We start from the raw sequence: 22,572 nt of genomic DNA, 5'->3' as shown, positions 1-22,572 counted from the left end.
ATTATTCTTTTACTTTTTGGGACACACCCAGCGATGCTCAGGGGTTACTCCTGGCTCTACACTCAGGAATTACTCCAGGCAGTGCTCGGGGGACCATACAAGATGCTGGGAATTGAAACTGGGTCAGCTGCGTGCAAGTTAAACGCCCTACCCGCTGTGCTATGGCTCCAGCTCCCTGAGAATTTTTTTTTTTTTATTTTATCAAATCACCGTGAGATGGTTACAAGCTTTCATGTTTGGGTTACAATTACACAATGATCAAACACCATTCCCTTTACCAGTGCACATTCCCCACCACTAGTATCCCCGGTATACCCCTTCCCTTTCCCCCTATCCCCTGCCTCCAAGGCAGACAATATTCCCCATACTCTCACTCTGCATTTGGGCATTATAGCTTGCAACACAGACACTGAGAGGTCATCATGTTTGGTCCATTATCTACTTTCAGCACACAACTCCCATCTCGACTGATTCCTCAGCCATCATTTTCTTAGTGATCCATTCTCTATTCCAGCTGCCTTCTTCCATCTGCTCATGAAGGTGTATAGCTACCTGCAAAAAAATGAACTCTGACCTCTGTTTAATGCCAGACACAAAAATCAGATCAAAGTGGATTAAAGACTTCAATATCAGACATAAATCCATAAGGTACATAGAGAATTATTTTAAGTAAAATAGTTTAGGGTAGCTCTTGTTGATATGAGAACATTTGGAAGGACTTGAAGAGAAAGAGCCATCTGGATATTGAAGTAAAGGAAATAGTAAATATAAAGACCTTGAAGCATGAGTGGAAAGTTTTAAGACTGTATAGCTGGAGCAATAGGTTGGTAGGTAAGAAGGGGCATGTCATGTCAAATGCTAACAATTGGATTTTTAATAGAACTAACTTGGGAAGCCATGTTGTGTTTTGTGCAGAGGAGAAGCATAATCTGCATAATCTTGTGTTCAGTATGTTAAAAATATTGCTAATAAACCCTAGGTCTTGAAGTTGAGGTGGAGAAACTCTTGTCAGGGTTCTTGCTGTTTCCCAGGACTGAAAGATGATTTCAGTTAGATTCCTCCACCCCTCTCAGAGAGCCCGGCAAGCTACCGAGAGTATTGCGCCAGCACGGCAGAGCCTGGCAAGCTACCCATGGCGTATTGGATATGCCAAAAACAGTAACAATAAGTCTCACATTGAGAGATGTTACTGGTGTCTGCTCGAACAGATCGATGAATAACGGGATTACAGTGACAGTGACAGAAATGGACCAGATTATATGTATGTATATATAAATATATGCATGTATATATTATATACATATAGACACACATATGTATCACTTGTCATCCTGTTGATCTTCGATTTGCTCGAGTGGGTGCTCGAGCGGGTAACATCTCCATTCATCCCTGTCGCGTGCTAGTGTAGCCCAGTGGTATCTGCTCACTTTAGGAACAGGAAGAGCCTCAGACCGTTCATTTAGGGTTTTGACAAAGAAGTCTGACCATCTCGTAGGTGGGCGGCCACAAGGTCTTTTAACGTCCAGTGGAATCCAGTCAGTAACAGCTCTAGTCCAGCGGTCCTCTCTGAATCGCATTACGTGTCTGGCCCCTCTGATTTTTGATGACTTGGCAAATGAGACAGAGTCCCTGATTCTTGATCATCGATGGAGGTCGGAACTCCGGATTCCTTCTCTCACTTGAGTGAAATGTGATACTCCAAGCATAGCTCTTTTGATTCCTCTTTGGGATACTTGAATAGCATTCTCATCCTGTTTGCATAGGGCCCAGGTCTCTCTGAGGCGTATGTTAGTGCAGGAAGAATGGTGGAGTTGAAAAGATGTGCCCAGAGCTGGAGGTTCTTTGTCCTCTTAACCACTTCTTCAAGGCTCTTGAAGGCGTTCCACGCTGCTCTCTTCCTCCTGTGCAGTTCTGGTGCCACGTCGTTCCTCTTGTTGAGTTCCTGACCCAGGTACACAGAGCTGCTGCATTTGGAGATGTTCGTTCCATTGAGAGCAAATGGAACGTCAGGGACTAGTTTGTTCTTCATGAACATTGTTTTGGTGAGATTAAGCTGCAGTTCGACCTTTCCACACTCACGGCCGAAGTCGGCCAGCATTTGTGCTGCTTGGCTAATATTTGGCGTTATGAGAACGATGTCATCAGGGAAGTGGAGGTGGTGTAGTTGCTGACCGTCTATCTTCACTCCATTCCTTCCCATTCCAGTTGTTGCATGACATTCTTAAGGGTGGCACTGAAGAGTTTTGATGAAATAGTATCATCCTGCTGAACCCCTCTCTTTACGTCAATGATCACTTCCTTGTAGAATGGTGGGATCCTGGTGGTGAATCCTTAATATAACTCACAGAGGATCTTTCTTATTTATTTATTTATTGATTGATTGATTGATTTAATTGAATCACCATGTGAAAAGTTACAAAGTTCTCAGGCTTATGTCTCAGTTATACAATGTTCAAACACCCATCCCTTCCCCAGTGCCCATATTCCACCACCCAAAACCCCAGTATGCCTCCCACCCCCACCCCCCACCCCCGCCTGGGTAACTGATAAATTTCACTCTTCTCTTTACCTTGATTACATTCCATATTTCAACGCAAAACTCACTATTGTTGTTGGAGTTTCAACACAGACTCACTATTTTTGTTGGAATTTATCCCCGAAGAATACAGCCCTATTGACAAGGAAATATTTGATATTGAGTTTTCCACTGATGAGAATGAAGAGATAAAAAAGACCTAGCGGCCGCGTGGTTTATAATTTCTCACAGAGGATCTTGATGTACTGAGTTTGAACGCCCTGTTTGGCTAGGGCTTCGATGACCACTTCAGTCTCAACAGAATCAAAGGTCTTCTTTAACTCGATGAACGTTAGACAGAGTGGCATCTTGAACTCTCACGAAACTTCAATGAGCTTGGTCACTGTGTGGATATGGTCCATCGTGCTGAATCCTTTTCGGAACCCAGCTTGCTCACATGGTTGTCCTTCGTTTAGTGTTCTGCCTATTCTATTCAGGATGATTCAAGTGAACAACTTGTAGATGACAGACAACACATGTATATATAATATTAAGATATATATTAAATCACTGTATTACTGTTGTCCCGTTGTTCATAGATTTGCTTGAGTGGGCACCAATAATGTCTCCATTGTGAGACTTGTTACTATTTTTGGCATATCGAATATGCCATGGGTAACGCCCCAGGCTGTGCCTTGTGGGCACGATTGATACTCTCAGTAGCTTGCCCAGCTCTCCGAGAGCGGGGGAGGAATCGAACCTGGGTTGGCTGCGTGCAAGGCAAATGTCCTACCTGTTGTGTTATAACTCCAGCCCTATATTTTAAATACATAAACTAGATATACAGATTTAAGCTTATACATATATTAAAAAAATATATATAGGTATATAAAATAAATACTTTTTTTAAAGGTACAGCTAACAGAATTTGATACATATTTGATAAGTGTACCTAAACTTTTGAGGTAAAAAAGAGTCAGGAATGATTCTGGACTTTTTGATATGCATCCCTTTGAGAATGGGGAGTTGCTATGGATTGAGAGTGGAATTTTAAATAGTGAAGCTGTGAAACAGTCATATTGGAAAAGAAATAGGATAGGGAATATAGAATGGCAGAGAAGCTCGCTTAACTTTCTTATTTATAAATGGTAGGAGATTAATTTAGCTTAATTATTAAACTATTTTTTTATAATTTTGTTGGGGAGGAAAATCTTTATTTATCCTGTGAGGCTTAATGTTTTAGGTCTGGAAGATTTCAAGACAAAGAGTTTAAATGGAGCAAAGGAATACTAAATTTTTTGCACACACAAACACATGCACATGTATATCTTTCAGTGTTTATTGTAGTTCAGGTAACATGATTACAATAATGTAAACATGTATTTACTTTTTTTTTTTTTTTGGTCATACCTGGACAGTGCTTAGGGCTTACTCCTAGTTTCTCATTAACCTAGGTAGGCTCAGGGGATCATATTGGATACGAGGGATTGAATCTGGGTTAGTCCCATGTTAGGAAAGCACCTCATCTACTATATTAATCTCTTTACCCCCAACATTCATTTTTTTTCTCTTTACTGCCAACATTTATGTCTTATGCAGTAAGAGTATTACTGCACTTTCTCCACCATTGTCCTTTTGTCATTTTTAATCTGCTTCTTCCTTCCTCTCTTATTCCCTCCCTCCATTGTTTGTTAATCTCAGTTATTACAGCCCAAGGTCAGAATCTACATTATTTATTATATCTATTCCTTTGTTTTTTTCTATTTATCATAGATGAGTGAGGTTATCCAATATTAACTTTCTCTCTGACTTTCAGTATAGTGCATTTCCTTTCAAGTTGCAGCAAACTAAAAGGATTTCATTTTTTTTTTTTTTACAGCTCTGCAATATTCCATTGTGCAGGACCTCAGACATAATATGAGCATGTAGGTTCTTGACTTGTATGCAGCAGAGCCCAGTTCAATTCTTAGACCTGTATGTGGACCCCAGGCACTGCCAGGGCCACTGGGCACTGCCTGGTATAGCAAAAACCTTCTTAAGTGGAAAAAAACCCCAGAAATCTCATTTTACATATATATAAGCCATGACTTTGATCTGCCATCGGACATTTATCCATGGCCCTTGATCTGTCACTGGACATTTGGGTTATTTCCGTATTCTGTCTATTATATTTCGTACTGAAATATATTTTTGTTTAATTGGATGGAGTATACAGAAAAGAAATAAACTTCAGAATTTACAGATACTTCTTAATTAAGAGGTTAAGAACTCCAAGGGCTAATACTTTGTGGGAGTGTATTAGGAACAAAATGCATTGAGAATGAAAGAAAAGATTTCTTTTAGTAAAGTTTCTCTGTGTCGACTCATTTTATGTTGGGTAATGATCTCCAGTGATAAAAGTGTGCTCTTCTCATCTGGGGAGAGGGAAATGTATGTCCTACTTTTAGGCAAATAAGGAGAATACACTGAACTCTACACTTACGTGCTCAGTTTTAATTGCCTTCAGTTTGAAATAATACTTGTGTAAAAGTAGTTTATTTGGGGTACAAATCCTGATCCCCTTTAATATTAATTATTGACTATCCTGAATAAGTTACATTCTTTTCTATTGTTACTTAATTTTTAAACATTAACACTTTTATATAGGTTTAACATTAATAAGACATTCTCAATTTTATGAAGACATACATTTGTTGATAGAAATAGGATCTAAAGCAGGCAGCTGATCTAATAAAAATTGTTGCTAGTGATTTTTATATATAGTTGTAATTAAGGATAAAGGCAAACTATGCATTTAACTCCCTAACTGCTATGGCAAGTACTCCTAGTACTGTATTGAAAAGAAGTGGTGAGAGAGGGCAACCTTATCTTGTGCCTGATCTTAGGGGGAATCCTTTGAGTTTTTCCTCATTGAGAATAATCCTTGTCATGGGCTTGTGGTAGATGGCTTTGGCTATATTGAGGAAAATTCTTTCAACTCCCATTGTTTCGAGAGTTTTTAATCATGAATGGGTGCTGGATCTTGTTAAATGCTTTCTCTGAATCCATTTGTATGATCATATAGCTTTATCTTTTCTTTTTATTGATATGCCGTGTTCAAATAATACTAATTCTGCTGCATTCTCTCTTGCTGCCTGCCTTCAGTGGTCTCGTGCTGCTTCCCCCACCCTGGGGCTGCCAGTGTAGCACTATGGGTGGATGAAGGAGGGAATGAGGGCCAGGCTGGTTGGTACCAGTTGCAGTTTATTCCAATCTCGTCTCCATTCCTCTTCCTCATCTCTCCTGCCCACTCTCACTGCCTTAGTTATATCTCTTCCCTCAGGGGAAGCTTCTAGGGTAGATTCTCATTCAGTAAGAGACCACCCAGAGATCAGCGTGTTTCTCCTTTCCTTAGCCCAACAAACATAAACATTCATAATATTAGTCATTTTGTATAGACACAGTAAGAGATACATTAAGCTTAAACAATGGCTTTCCCGGGGGCATTTTGCTATAGATCTCAGACTACAGTGTTCAGGCTAGATTAGTGTTTTCTAACCCTAGCAGGGTCGTAATCCAGCTGTTACTCTTTGTATCATGACAGAACTTGCCCATGGCTGTGCTCTTAACTTATAGTTAAGTATTATGACACTTGGCCTGGCCTGTTTTGATGCCAGGGTAGCTCACAGCTTGTCTTGGGTCCATCCGTCCCTCATCGGGACCCCGCTTTCAGGGTGTTAGGAACTAAGGGCAACTGAGACTTCAGTTGAGAAAGGAGATGCCTAGGAGTGAATATTATTCAGAGTCAGTTAACTCCCAAGTTACCAAAGCATAGCATTGACTGTCTTCCTGTGTCTATACAAATAGAATATTGCTTTGGAGTAACTATGCAAAGAACATAAGGAGAAGAGAAACGCACTATTTAACTTACGAATACAAGTCCAGTGTCCTTGGAAGAAGCTGACCTTACAAGTTAACAGAATCTGATTAGGGGATATGGGTGATTGGTTGGGGAAGCAGAGCACAAAGAAAGAGGTTACAGATAAACACAGAGGAATGGGAGTGCCTCTGGAGCATTGTGATGGGGGTTGCCTAATAAACCTAAGCTCCCTGCAGCAGGAAGAAAGGACAAACCAGTGTTAAGCCTGAAAATGTTTAGAGCTATATTCCAATAAAAAAAGGAATGGGAGTGTCTTGGGAGCACTGTGATGGGTGTGACCCAATAAACCTAAGCTCCTTGTGGCAAGAGAGAAAGGACAAACTAATGTTATCCTATAATATAATGATATCCTATAATATCCTATAATTAGGTGTATTATGTTGATTGACTTGTGAATGTTCAACCATCCTTGTATCCCTGGGATGAATACTACTTTGTCATGGTATATAATATTTTTGATGAATTGTAGCAAAATGCTGTTTGCTAGCATTTTGTTGAGGATCTTTGCGTCTGTGTTCATCAGGGCTCTCGGTCTATAATTTTCTTTCTTTTTCTTTTTCTTTTTTTTTTTTGTCGTCTCTGCTTTGGGAATTAAGGTGATGTTTGCTTCATTGAAACTGGTGGAAGTGTTTAGGTTCCTTCATTTTCCTGGAAAAGCTTGAAAAAGATTGTCAATAGGCCCTCTTCAAAGGTTTGAAAGAATTCACCAGTGAATCCATCTGTGCCTGGGCATTTGTTTATGAGAAGACTTTCTATCACCATTTTAATTTCCTCAATGGTGATCTGTGTTTTCAGTTATTCCAGATCTTGGTTCAGTCTTGGAAGGTTATAGGATCCAAAAATTTATCTGTTTCTTCAAGGTTCTTCAATGCTCTCTTGTTTCATGGTATAAAAATTCTCAAAATAATTTCTGATGATCCTATGGATTTCTATAGTTTATGTTATGATATCCCCCTTTTCATTCTGATATGGTTTATTAGGATTTTCTCTCTGTGTTTCCTTGGTATTCTTGCTGGAGGTTTATTGATCTTGTTTATTTTCTCAAAAAAAACAGCTCTTGGTTTTGTTGATCTTTTGGATTGTTCTTTGGGATTCCAGCTTGTTGATATCTGCTCTAAGTTTTATTATTTCCTTTCTTCTGCCACTTTTTTTTTAAGATGAGAAAAGTATTTGCTAAACTGACACAAAGAAATGATGCATATTGATTTGGATTATTAAAATCTTATACATGTTCACAAGTATTCTGTTTATCTTAATCTTATACCAAGGACAGTTTAGTAATAAATGATTTTTATGTAATACACATGCGCGCATGCGTGCACGCGCACACGTGCACACACACATGATTCACAATAAAGGTCGCGGTCCACATACCAGTTAAAAAAAGTTTGTAGTGATTATGCAGTGAAGTACAGAATTTTAGAAATCTTTATATACCTGAATATGTTGTTTTTATGTAAGGCATGAAGCAGATTAGGGTCTTAAATAATGGGCCGGGAGTTAGAATGCAAAACCATGTAGTGATTTGGAAATTAATACTTTTATTTTTTACTCCAGTGTACTTGTCATCTAGTAGCTAGGTATACTTATTTATTATATCATATAAAGTATTTTATAAGTGGTTATGCTTTTTTTAGTAAACTACATGTTTATCCAGTTGTATTTTATATTTTAAGCAAGGCACTTACTTGTCTGATAGTCATTCCCTTTGTTTTCTTCTCTCTTCCCAAGAGCTTTTGTGTACTGTATTTGTAGTAGCATTTGTTATACTCATGGGTATAGTTAATTCTGTGCAATAGAGAGATTGCAAGTAGGAATGAATTACTTGTTGAAAGGACTGGTGTGAAAGAAATTGGAAACTAGCAAGAAATTTTCCAGTTTTTTCCTCTTTAGTTTGTCAGCTAGCTTTAGGATCATTAACTTTGATTATGTTTATATTCAAATAGCATGTTTCTAATATTCATAAAAATAAAATACTTTTATTATACATACTAATGTTCAACAGATTTTGAAGGTTAGATGACTGGTGAATATGCATATTTATATTTTCTGGATGTTTGTGGCTAGGATTGAAAGAATTCTTAATTCTGATATTGATGCTGTCGACAAGAACAGTTCTGTTCTTGTCAACATTGCTGACACTAGCTTTGGGACTTTAGACAAATTATTTAGCTTAAGCTAATTATATGTTTCCTTTGAGATACTTATATCAGAGACACTTGAGTTAAATGATTCTATATACATTGATTACTGGATTCCCAACAAGTATTCACAAAATGTGTGCTCTTAATGATCATGTTTTCACTTTTATTCATAAAACTGTAGGAATAATAGCTTCATCTTGAGGACTCATTGTTTAGAAATCAGTGATATGATAAATTTATAATTTGCACTTAATTTGCTTCTAAAAATAATTTGATTTTCTTTCAGCAAGTGACTTCAGTGGAGAAAGAGTAGGGAAATAGAAATAGGAAAACAGAATAGAGGAAGAGAGTTAATTTAAACTTATTAATTTTTTTCTATTATCCAATAGTTTTGATTTTGTTGGAACTAAACATTTTGCATATTGTAATGTTGTATGTTTATAATTCAGAATTTTGTACCTTTTTCGGTTTTGTCGTGGGTTGCGGTTGCTGTTTGCTTAGTGACTGTTCTGAGCTATTTTTATTATTTGTATTCTTAGAATTCTAAATTATATTTTTCAATAATAATTTTACTCAGATATCATTTATAGATAACACATTACCATGCTGTTTTAGGGTTACAGTGCTTCTGCACCACACCTGTCTGGCCCTCTGCCATTCTTCTTAGGTTTCTTTTCAATCTTCACCTTCCAGTTTCATTTTCTGGGGCTCATGGATCTTCCGAAATGTGCTTGTGACTTCCATAGCATTGATTTCACTCAAATTTTTATTGATTCCACCCTCTCTTTGGGTTTCATTTGTTACTATTTTTCTAGATTATTGATATTGATATATGAAGTTTTATTGATTAATTGAGGTTTGTTTGTTTTGTTTTGTTTTTGTGGTGGGCCTCTTGGCAATGCCTGTGTTACTATTGATACTCAGGGAAATTTCTTGGCTGTAATATTTTCCACCAGTAATATTTTCCACCATTCTCCTTTCTCCTTCCTTATAGGTTGTTAACATTATCTTCATTTTTCTTGATTGTTTATTCTCTCTTCTGCTTTTTTGGATGGTTTCATCAATCCTGTCTATTAGCTAACTGGTTCGTACCTCATGTTCTATAGCTTGGCTAATTTTTGTTGTTGTTGAAGTTTTTCATACTTTCTCTTTTCCTCATTGGAACTATTTTCTGTTTTTCTCATTTAGTGAATTTCTTCACCAATTGTACTTTGAAAACTTTTATTAGTCAGTGTAGAGAACTCTTGTGTGCTTGGGTTTTGCGTCTTTCCTGACCTTTTTGTCTTCATCCAGTGCATATTCATTATTACATTTCCTCATTGCATCCATTGTGTTCTATGGCAGATAAGGTGAGAGTCTGGTTTGTGCAGGCCTGAATTGCAGTGGATGATTTCTGTTCGAAGATGCTGACAGATTGGCACTGATTTGTGTGCCTCTGAACCACTGCTAAGGATTTGCTGTCACAGGGCTTCTCAATTAGCTTTAACCCTGTGGTCCACTTAGAGCTTGCAATTGCTTGAGCCTGATTCATCTTTGCTATCTTTCACCCTATTTGTACAACAACTGGGTTCTGGTAATCGAGAGTTCACAGAAGTCTACTCTATCTGGTAGACCTGATTTCCCTCACGATTCCTGCATTTACCCACACCCAGCCATCCTTATGGCTTAAAATGACCAGGGTAGTGCCACTGACTAATCCTGATTAGGCCTGGACTCTTGCCAAATGTCCATCTGTTTAGTGCATGGCTGTTTAAATGCAAACAGGAGCAGATGCTAGTGATGATCTGCTGCTGCTTATTCACCCTTGGCCTTTGATGGCAGTACCTGCACGTGGGAAGTGGTCTTTTGTCCAGGGACACATAGCTCCTGGCAGCTTGCGAGGGGGCACCCGATAAAGACGAAGGCGTTAGACTCAGTGTTACTGCCTGGTTGGCTTGCCACATGTCTGTCTCTGGCCAGTGTCCAATTATAGTCCTTCTGCATCCGACTCCCTTTTGGGGAATGTGCTTGTTAGTATGTTTGCAGTTTATCTATTTTCCACAGCAGAGAATCTGTTGGGAATGGCAGCTCATCTTTCTAGGTTTACCTTTTTATCAGAATCCTGGGCAATATTCTGTGCTTAATTCTGATTTTATCCCTGCATTTTTGTTTAAGTTGCTGGCCTGCTTTCTCACTTTATTACCATTCCTGCTCTCTTTGCTCCAACATTCTGGGTCTTTCCCACCTTGTGACCCATATTTGTGAGGTCTGCATTCTTTGTCACCTTAAGGCCTGCTCTGTTAATAGGTGATCAGCTGATGTTTCATCCTATTATACGCGACTAAATCCAAAGAGAAATAATAAAAGAAAAAGGAAAAAAGTTTGTTCTTCGTAGATTTTCCTATGACTACCTATTATGTAGATATAGTAAAATTGACTTGTTTTATTTGCATTCAAAGGGCCCAGCTACCTTATTTTGTATAAATTGAATTATGATTTTGACCAGTTTTTGAGTTGAAGGACTGTTGTAATCCAGTTTTCTTAGCAGAAGAAATACCTTTTAAAATTATGGAATGGTCTGGAGTAAGGAGAATTCCTTAATTGTGTACTTAATGTACCAATAAGGACATAACTCAGACATGCAAGAAGTCTCAACAGATTCATGAATCTGGTAACAGTGATTTTAGCTTTTTCACTTAGGTATTTTGAGTTTGTCATTTTCTTTGTTGAATTTTTTTAAAAAAAAATTTCTGTTTTTAGTATCTGTTGCCTAATTTTAGTCTTCAAGATATTTTAGTTATTTCTCAGAAAAAGTTCAAACTGTTGTTATCAGATTGCTTTCAGAATGCTATCCTCAGCTCAGTGATTCCCACAGTGAAACTATACATGGCCCTGGATGGTCCTGAAATGATAGGGGCTTATGTGATAGCCTTGGGCACTGTTGTGGGGTGCTGAATAATTTTTTTCCCTGAAAAGTTGGTGGTAGACTATCACTGTATCACTGTCATCTCGTTGTTCGTCGATTTACTCGAGTGGGCACCAGTAACATCTCTATTACACTCAGCCCTGAGATTTTAGCTGCTTCTCCTTACTCGTCTTTCCCAACGATTGGAGGCTACTACAGGGTCAGGGGAATGAGACCTATTGTTACTGTGTTTGGCATATCGAATACACCACGGGTAGCTTGCTAGGCTCTGCCGTGAGGGTGGGATACTCTCCATAGCTTGTCAGGCTCTCCAAGAGGTATGTATATATCTGTTACTGTATTTTGGATATGAATACGCCACGGGAGCTTGCCAGTCTCCCATGTAGACAATAGACTCTTGGTAGCTTGTCAGGTTCTCTAAGAGGGAGAACTAGGCTATTCAGTGTCTAATTACATGTCCACAATGTGGCTGTGTGCTTCCGGGAGCTTGGTTGTATAGTCTCTGGATGTTGGCCATTGATGGGATTACACGGCGCGGGGGGGCGGGGGGGAGGGCAGCCTCTGAGTGTGACTGCCTACCTAGTGGAAAATGGGGGATCTGGGTGGAGGAGGCCCAGTCCAGATCCAACCAGCCTTGGAGATCTCGGATGGTAGATCAGGGGTGGTAGACATTCCTAAAAAATAAATCTAGAAAATTCTGCTTTTGGTGTTTCATTTCTTACCCACTGAAATAATTTCTTTCCTTGTTGTATTCTTCCTAATGTTCATAAAACACTGATACTTAGTTTAATGAATTAATTATTTTTGTTTGCTTTTGGGCCACACCCAGTGGTGCAGAGGGCCATACTTCTGACTCTGTGCTCAGGGATCTCTCCTTGCAGGCTCAGGGGACTATATCAGGTGCTGGGATTGAACTCAGGTCTGCTTGTATATAAGGTGAACACCCTACCCACTGTGCTATCGCTCCGGCCCTCTGTTTGTATATAAGGCAAACGCTTTAGCCATTGTACTCTCATACACTAATATTCTTATAGAGTGAGTATTAAATGTACTTCCTCTGTTTTTATAATTCTGCACCTCAGACTTCATAGCAAGGTGTTTACTTGTATTTTCTAATGTATATTAAGATCTTGCTACCCAGAAAATAATGGAAATAGGTAGCACACATCCCTTACATGTGCAAGAACCTGAGTTGAAGGCCCAGCACTTCATAGTCCCCTCACCACCCCTGGGGTGTAGCTTTGTTGTCCCCTGAACACTGCTCAGTATGGCCCTTGTGACCCTCACTGAGTCTGAGCGCTACCAGTATACCTGCAATCTATCCAAAGAAAGTAATACATGTTGCATATAAAACACGATGAGCCTTATTCTTTACCTTCTATATGAAAAAGTTACTATTTAATGAGTGTTTCATATGTGTTCAGACTGGTGTTTATGCAAAAAAACTCCAGAGCTGCCCTCTCTATTGCATTCTCCTTTTTTATAGAGGAGGCATTAAGTCTTTGGACAGGGAAATTGGTAAACAGGACAGACATAGATTTACTTCATATTGTTGACTCCAGTCCCAATGATTCCATGTTAGGACTGGATCGATAGCACAGCGGGTAGGGCGTTTGCCTTGCATGTGGCTGACCTGGGTTCGATTCCTCTGTCCCTCTCGGAGAGCCCAGCAAGCTACCGAGAGTATCCTGCCCGCATGGCAGAGCCTGGTGAGCTACCCATGGCGTACCCATATGCCAAAAACAGTAACAACAAGTCTCACAATGGAGATGTTACTGGTGCCTGCTCGAGCAAATTGATGAACAATGGGACTGCAGTGCTACTTAGTGTTACTTAACCTCATTTATATTATTTTCTTAGAGGACAGTTCTGCTTTTTCTTTAAAATATTGCTATAAAATTGTTTAAAGGGGAATTATTACTATTTTGTGTTATGCTTAAGTTGATATATATTGAACTTTAATTGAGCTATTTATTTTAAATAGTTAAATTCACATTAAGATGATCCTCATGCATGGGGGAGCCAGCGGAGAAACCCAGGAGTGCAGGACCTGGGGCCGAGATTTCCAAGACAGCTCAGATCTGGACTGGGCCTCTTCCACCCAGATCCCCCATTTTCCAGTAGTGAGGTAGTCATACCTAGAAACTGCCCCTGGCGCCATGTAATCATCAATGCCCAAAATCCAGAGATTATAAAACCATGCTCCCGGAAGCTTGGACATCTTACAGCCTATTTCTCCCTCTTAGAGAACCTGGAAAGCTACCGAGAGTTTTCCTGCCCGTATGAGAGAGCCTGGCTAGCTCCCTGTGACGTATTGATATCCCAAATACAGTAACAGATATATACATACCTTTTGGAGAGCCCGGCAAGCTACCGGGAGTATCCTGTCCACATGGCAGAGCCTGGCAAGCTACCCGTGGCGTATTCGATAATACCAAAAGCAGTAACAATAGGTCCATTCCCCTGACCCTGAAAGAGCCTCCAATCTTTGGGAAAGATGAGTAAGGAGAAGCTGCTAAAATTCCAGGGCTGAGTGTAATAGAGACTGGTGCCCCCTCGAGTAAATCGACAAACAACGGGATGACAGTGATAGTTAAATCCAGATGAAAAATTTCTCAGTAGTGAGCCTCATTTAACACTGTTGTATTAAATGTTATGATAAAGCTTGGAAAGGACATATAAAATGATATAACTTATTTTATAATATGTAAAATATTTTAAATAAATTCTGGCAATGAAATGAGAGCCATTTTACTCCTTAATAATTGAATATGGGGCTGGAGAGAGAGCACACTGGGTAGGGCATTTGCCTTGCATGTGGCCGACCCGGGTTTGATTCCCAGCATCCCATATGGTCCCCCAAGCACTGCCAGGAGTAAGTGCATGAGCCATGAGTAAGCCCTGTGCATTGCTGGGTGTGACCCAAAAAGCAACAACACCAACAACAAAGAAATTGAATGGTTAATGAAAGATTGGTGCAATATGGAAACTTAGATGTCATATATGATAGCATGATTTTTAGAATTGCACATATTGCTAATTACATTAAAACCAAATTATTTATGGTGCCAGTGAGATGGTGCAGTGGATAAGTCTCTTGCCTTAGATGCAGCTAACTCAGGCTCAGTCCTTTTCATCCTGTATCGTCTCTGTACACTGCCAGGAATGATCCCTGAGCACAAAGCCAGTAATTAGCCCTGAACACTGCTGGGTGTGCACCTGCCCCCTCCCCCCTAAAAAAAGGCATTCTATTTTTATTTTCTCTGAGCCCATTTCTCTTACTGGTATATTTTATAGTGGCTCTTACCTGTACCAAATTCAACTGAAGGCACTTAAACTCAGTCTAAAAAAATTCTTCATAGTTCACCCACTTATTACATAGAGTTACTCATAAGATCATAAGCATAAACTTGATTTCTGCTTCTCTTACTTTAGTAAGTATCCTTGTCATTGATTTTCAATTTTTGTATTCCTTTCTGTGGTTCAGCTACAGAGAAACCCTTCTGAATGACAAAGACTACCTTTGTATCTTTGGTCTACAAAACTCATAATAGTAACTCAAGTCAATTGGACATAACTAAATAGTTTAAGTAAGATGAAAATGATGTTAGAGTTTGTTTTGGTGGATGACAACTAAACTCTGAAAAAAATACACAATTCTCAGGAATTTAGCTGTTGCTCTAAGTTAAGATTTTAAGCTGGCCGTTTCATTATACTTAAGATGTATTTGCTCTGAGAGCTACTGTTTCAGTTTAAAACTTGGGGTATAACTAACTGATTATTACCTACATGACTAACTGTACCTAGTTACTTAATTTAGTACTCACAGTTACTATATGAAGTATGATTGTTAGTTCCATATAGTAGATATAGTGACTGAGAGAAAGTGGTGCCATTAAGGCTCGATAAGTAAGTGTTGTAACTAAAATGTGAATCTAGGAAGTTTGCATTCTGAACTAATCCCTTAACCAGTTATCTTTGTTTATTACTTCTAGTCATTTTGTTTATTACTTAGAAATAGCAAGACTGATGCTTCATACACAGATATATAACTACCGTTAACTAAAGAATCTGTCATCTAAAATATCAAATGTTAGCTTAAGGACTAGTTGTCATCTCCTTTACTCCCTGCATCCTTTCATTTAATTTCCCTTCCTACTTCCTTTCTTCTCCTTCCCCTTCCTCACTCTCTCTGCTTTCCTTTCAGCAAGGGATTGAACCCAGGGCCTTACACAGGCAAAACAAGCAGACAGTTGCTCTACCACTTTACAATATCCTTTCTCCACCTTTCCATGGGCTGGTATTTCAGGTTGATGTTTTGGAGTTGTTACATGCAGAATATGGTATTGAAAATTAGAGACAAATACCTTTAAGTTATTGACATTTATTTATTTATTTATTTATTTATTTATTTATTTATTTATTTATTGTTTGGGGGCCAATCCGTAATTCTTTGGTGTTACTTCTGCCTCTGCACTCAGAAATTACTACTGGGGGGAATTGGACCATTTGGGATTTGGGATGCAGAGGATCTTACTGACTCAGCTACAAACAAGGCAAATGCTTCACCCACTCTACTATTTCTGCAGCCCAATTTCTGGAATTTTAGAGGACAGTTCTTGAGATTTTATTATTTGCACGGACTTGTATAGAGACACATTTACTGGCCCTGGGCTCTCTACCTTTGTAGATTGTCTATGATATGATTCCTTATCTGTAAAATGAAAATAATAGCTTCTTTCTCATAAATTTGAGAATTAGAATACTTGATATATGTAAAGTATTTAGAATAATATTAAATGTCATGTAAGGTTAGATGATGTATTATTTATTCTATTAATAGTCATCCATATTTATGAGCACTTTTTATTGAAAGAAAATTAATTCTACTCCTTGAATCTAATTTCTTATCCCTAATTATAATATTTTTATATCTTCTTTCTCAATTACTGAAAATTCATGTCTTCTTTTATATTTTATATCATTTGTAAGCCCTCTTTGCACCATTTTTGGAGTAAGATAAAAGTATATGCATTTATACATTTATTTCCCCCTGTAATTTAGTTGTGTGGCTTTTCCTTGTCCAGAAACATCTTTAGTTTCTTGGATAGTAAGTGCTAGTGTCTAGTAAATAAACTAGTTGGTGAATGATGGAATGAGTAAATGACTTCAACTTTGTCACGTATTTTGTATTTAATGTTATTTTTCCCAAATTAAAAAATTTTCATATCTATAAAGATAACCTGTCATTTCTTTTAGAATCAGGTCTCTAACTAAATAATGGTGATTCATGAATTATTTGATCAGTAGAGAATATGAATATCTTTATACTTCTAGTCTAAGTGAATTTGTTTTACATCATGCTGGATGTATTTGGGGAAGGCAGTAATGGAAGTACTAACTCATTTGGAATAATTCTACAAGTGAAATATGCCGCCATTACATCAGCTTTCTTAATCAATTCATATTTTTTGAAAGCATTCTGAGATGATAAGTACTTATCTTTTGAACTTTTTTTTAGTTTTAATTTTTGTTTGTTTTGGGGTCCACAGCCAGTGATGCTACTGCCAGTAAGCCAGGCTTACTCCTGGCTCTGCACTTAGAGCTTCATTCCTGGTGGTGTTCAGGGACTATATATATATTTCACTTCTCTAGTGGTGCTTGGGGGAATCAGGGGCAACTCCCGTTTGATCTTGGGCCAACCAGACATCATGGCAGTTTGTAAGGCCTGAGGATGTGGTAAAACTCGGTTAAGCTCAGGCCTAGTAGAGCTGGGGGACCACTTGGGCTCCATCAGAGTGCAGAGAGCCTCCCAGGGCAACACCCTGCTCTGGTAGGGATCTAGTAGTGTTCTAGTCCCTGTGCTATTTCCCTGGTCATGATTACAACTTTCAAATGCTCAAACAGCCTTTTCCGTAGGGATTTTCCCTGAGTTACACTCAGTAACCATATATGCCTTGATAATTTCCACATTTGAAGTTACTCTTTTTCATCTAAGGTAAACTTTCTTTTTGCTAGTTTCAGTTCTTAAAGCACCTTTTACTCCTGTGGAGTTTTCAGCCTTTTTTGTTATCTTCATTTCAAACTAGATGCTTGAAATTTTGTAAACTGCTTTATATATATATATATATTTATACACGTATATATATATATACACATATACATATATATATGTATGTTTGGTTAACTTTGAAGGTTTGATAGTAAACACTAAGTCAACATTATTGTTCTTTCTGTTTATTTTCAGCTGGTTGGTGGAGAATTTGACTTGGAGATGAACTTTATTATTCAGGATGCTGAGAGTATAACATGTATGACAGAGCTTTTGGAGCACTGTGATGTAACATGTCAAGCCGAAATATGGAGTATGTTTACAGCCATTCTACGAAAAAGCGTTCGTAATTTACAGACTAGCACAGAAGTTGGACTAATTGAACAAGTATTGCTGAAAATGAGTGCTGTAGATGACATGATAGCAGGTATGAGGCTATCTGATGGGAAAGTATAATTTAAGTGTTTTTCGTTATCTCTGTTAATGTATATTTATTGAAGGTACTTGTCTTAAAATGGATTGATATACATTGATGGGAAAATAGGCATTATAGTAAAGGGATATGTGGAAAATCAAAGGTGCTTTTTTACTAGGCAAACATGATCACTAGTTATGTTTTTCTTAGTTTTAGAAAATCACAGTTGTTTGTAGTGAATGCTATTCAATCTATTCAGATATGTATAGGAACAATTTACCAATTTATCTGAATTTCCTACTCTTAAAATCAGATCTCTATGGAAGTATGTGACAAGAGGTGCAATAAATGCTTTAGATAAGTATGCCATATTTTTGTAAGTTTCCATTTCATTTTGATAACAATAGCACAATGGGTAGGGCATTTGCCTTGTACGCAGCCGACCCGAGTTTGATTCCTCTGCCTCTCTCAGAGAGTCCGGCAAGCTACCGAGTGTATCTTGCCTGCATGGCAGAGCCTGGCAAGGTACCTGTGGCATATTCGATATGCCAACAACAATTACAAGTCTCACGATGACAGACATTACTGGTGCCTGCTCAAGCAAATCGATGAACAGTGAGACAGCTGTGACAGTGACAGTGATTGTTTATTGAAACTTTTATTAATAAAATGACACACCCCCAAAACACCCAAACCCCAAATTGGAGACATTAGAATATAATATTGCCTGAAATTTTAAAATGCTAATTCTATACAATTTTCTAATAATAATTTGAATACTTGATTCTTAATTGTTGTTTCTGTATTTCCCTGCAGATTTATTCTCCTCTTTGATTAGGTGCTCTTGGTAGAAATTTTTGGAAAGATGGATCCAGGGCAACAGCTATTCCCCAATAACATTTTTTAAAATTAATTAATTTACTTATTTTTGCTTTTTGGGTCACATCTGGCAATGCTCAGGGGTTAATCCTGCCTCTGAACTCAGGAATCACTCCTCATGGTGCTCAGGGGACCATATGGGACCATATGGGAATTGAACCCGGGTCGGCCACGTGCAAGGCAATTTCTCTACCCGCTGTGCTATTGCTTCAGCCCTCATCACGTGGTCTTTGAATCCTACTAGAATTTCAGTCTTTAATCTTTTGTTTCTAAGTTTGATAAATACAATGACTACCACTTTATAGAATATCTTACAAAATGAATTGAGCCATAAACGCATGCATTGTAATTCCACAAACATTGAGATGTAATTGAGATTAAGGAAGTAATTCTTGTGGGGTTACTTACTATTTGATGAATTATTATATATAATAAAGCAGGTGTTTGTTAGTTATTTTTATTATTATTATCACGGAAGTTCTTATTTTCACAAACTTCAATATATAGTTGCTCTTGATTCTCTTATCCCCAATAATGAAAATATATAAATTATATATTTTAAGTATTGAATGTCAGAAAAATGTCTTAATTTTCACGAGAAAAATTAAAATTTAGGTAACATTAGACTGATACAATATTAACCACTAAAATTTACTCTCTTGATTGCATGTTATGTTCAAACAGGTACTTTTTATTTAATAATGACTACGAAATGGTTAAAAAAGAATTATAAGAAGATAATATGGTTATAGAACCTTTTGAATAAAAATCTTGTACAAAAAAGACTAATGAAATTAATGAAAAATAAAACTGAACCAAGCTTTTAAAAGTAGAGTAGTAATTTAATGTGCAGTTATTAATTATTTAGTTCTAATATTTATAACTACAAATTTGTTAACTCATTTGTCATACAAGTAATGGTTTGTGAATGAAAGTTCAGTTTTTGAAAAACGAAATATGTAATTAAGTCTTGAAGAAATTTTCTTGTTTCTTTTATGTTCATTAAAAATAAATGCTGATATTTTTAATATTAGCCCATAATTTACATAACTTTTAACATCAAGTTATTTTTTGTCATTGTCATAAGTGTTTGATAACTATTTGGAGAATTAAAATTATTTAAAAAAACAATAAATGATAAAATAATCTTATTTTAAAAGTTAATATTACTTTTCTTACACTTTATACTAACTAAAGACTGTAACACACTTAATTTTTATTTGGAATGTTTTCTATAAACCAATCTCTGACTATTATGTGGTAACTAAATATTTTTTATTAATTGAATGACAAAATATTTTGTTAAGGTATCCCCCAAAATCCGCACAGCAGAGCCTGGCAAGCTCCCCATGGCATATTCGATATGCCAGATACAATAACAATAACAGGTCTCATTCCTGTTAAAAGGCCTCCAGTCATTGGGAAAGATGAGTAAGGAAAGGCTGCTAAAATCTCAGGGCTGGGACGAATGGAGACGTTACTGGCGCCCGCTAGAGTAAATTGATGAACAAATTGACATAGCTACAATCAAAATTTTATTGTAGAGATTGCGTATTTTTTTGACCACAAATGAAAATCAGTTAAGTCTTTCTTGGAGTTTTAAATTTGAAATATGTACATTATAACTTGTGAAAAAAAGGTTTTGAATATTAGCTATTAACCTGTGACATTTTAATCTGGATAAATCATATATAACTACTTCACCATATTCATCACCAAATCTATTTACTGTAAATTGTTTAGAATGCACAGACATTTACATTTTAATATATCACTGTGTAGTATCTTTAAGTTGGGAAATGTTTTAGAAATGAAAGAAGCGCAAATACTTCAATATTAATTTTTTGTAAGTAACCGTTGATAGTGGTACTACTCAAAAAATTTGGAGATGAGAAATTAAACAGGGACAGAGACTAAATGTGTAACTTACCTATTTGGTGATTTTCAGGTAAACCCATTCAAATAATGAATAGCATCAGTAATGCATTTAAATAGGTACTTCTACTTAGGAGTACTAATTTGGAAGACTGATGGCTCTAGAGTGATACTGTCTACTTTGAATCCTGAGTTTCTCTACACTTGCTATAACATGTTTTTAGGCAATGTTTTTGTTACATTTTTTAATATATTTGTGAGCTAAATTTCATAGATTTGTAAACCAGGGAAGAAGAGTTAGAATGATTGTTTAATAAAACAAGGAACATTTTATTTTATTGAAACCATAACTTTTAAAGAAAATAAAAAACTTTTTCATTGAAAATAGGTAACTTATAATATTACATCATTGTACCTTTGAATACGTTCACTCTCTGTCTCTGCATCCTGCACATTTGTGTCTTTTTATAAAGTTTGTTTTCTGCAAATTCAGAGACTCTGCCTTCTTTCTTTATCATTGATACAAACAATTATAATGGAGATGCTAATGGGGAAAAATCCAAAAAATTATGTAGTATTTTTTGTTATCTCATGACAAAAATTTGTTGATAAACATGTCATTAATTATGACATTTAGACATATTAGAAACACATTATAAAGAGAAATGCTAACTGCTAATGTTTGCTTGTTTAAATAGTATGTTATTTTGACTGATGGCAGCTCACACTAGAGTTCAGAATAACTTTGTTTTCCTTTGAAGATCTTCTAGTTGATATGTTGGGGGTTCTTGCCAGCTACAGCATCACTGTCAAGGAGTTGAAGCTTTTGTTCAGCATGCTTCGAGGAGAAAGTGGAATCTGGGTAAGCTGTGGTCAGAGGGCAAAGGTGTTCAGTATCAGAGCATCTGTAAAAAATTACAAAGGTGCGGGAGGGGGAGACTTGATGATGTATCCTGTTGTTCTGTGGTCAGCAGGCAGTCGGGGCAGTTCTCTCTCACACGCGCTGCTCGCATTTGGTGTTCTCGAGCTCCTGTGTAAGGACTGGATCAGGACGGCTCCTCCTTGTGCTCTGCTTCTGTGTGTGCCGCTGTGCTCTCTTCTGTCTGTCTCTCCATCTCTGTCTCTGTAGTCTCTCCTCTGGTCTCTTCCAACCTCTCTCTGTCTCTGCTTCTGTGTCTTCTCTGTTCTTCTCCCGTGTCCTCTCATGTGTCTCCTTCTCTGTCTCTTCTGTCTTCTTCTTCTGTCTCCCTGTCTTCCCCCACAGTTTTAGTTTATATAGCAAATTCCTTAGGGCAGTAACACAAAAGTGAGTTGAACATTAACAAATCAACAAAGAAGGGTAAGACCATTTCTTGAGGAGATTAACAAAATCTTATCTAAGGAGATTACTAGGAGATCAGTTCAAGGGTGGGGTCAGAACAAGGGTGTGTCAGGGTGTGTCCCTTTCTTCCTTCCTCAGCTAGTATTTTAAATTTACTTCTAATATTTCTAGCAATGTCATTCTGTATGAGCACAGTAAAAGATATACCAGACCTAAAGTTTGGTTCTTCCTGAGGACATTCACTATATATTCCATACCACAGTCCTCAGGCAGGTTAGTCTTCCTAACCCCAGCAGGGTCCTAGTCTCGTCTTACTTTTGGATCATGACAGCATTTGTCTATGACCATGCTCTCAACTTATAATTGAGTATTGTGGCGCTTTGGCCTGGTCCATTTTGATGCCAGGGTAGCTCACAGCTTGCCCTGGGTCCATTCCATCCCTCGTAGGGACCCTGCTTTTAGGGTGTTAGGAACTAAGGGCAGCTGAGTGGAGAAAGCAGATGCCCAGGAGTAAATATTATTGGAGTCAATCGCTCCCAAGTTACAA

The 22,572-nt window shown here is 37.6% G+C and overlaps 1 protein-coding gene across 4 annotated transcripts in view; it reads left to right on the top strand.

The window, feature by feature from the left end:
* The window catches only part of NBEA (neurobeachin), a 625,086-nt gene that overhangs the window by 69,249 nt on the left and 533,265 nt on the right, over positions 1-22,572 (top strand). For all 4 annotated transcript variants that reach the window (XM_055142057.1, XM_055142054.1, XM_055142047.1 and 1 more), the window contains exons 2-3: positions 17,731-17,962; positions 21,466-21,566. In XM_055142057.1, coding sequence (XP_054998032.1) covers positions 17,731-17,962; positions 21,466-21,566 — 333 coding nt within the window. The remainder of the gene's footprint in view (positions 1-17,730; positions 17,963-21,465; positions 21,567-22,572) is intronic.

The sequence above is a fragment of the Sorex araneus genome, chromosome 1, assembly GCF_027595985.1.
Source record: "Sorex araneus isolate mSorAra2 chromosome 1, mSorAra2.pri, whole genome shotgun sequence".
In the NCBI taxonomy this organism is placed as follows: domain Eukaryota; kingdom Metazoa; phylum Chordata; class Mammalia; order Eulipotyphla; family Soricidae; genus Sorex; species Sorex araneus.
The sequence above is the reverse complement of the archived record's forward strand: the minus strand, read 5'-3'. Positions and strand labels throughout refer to the sequence as shown.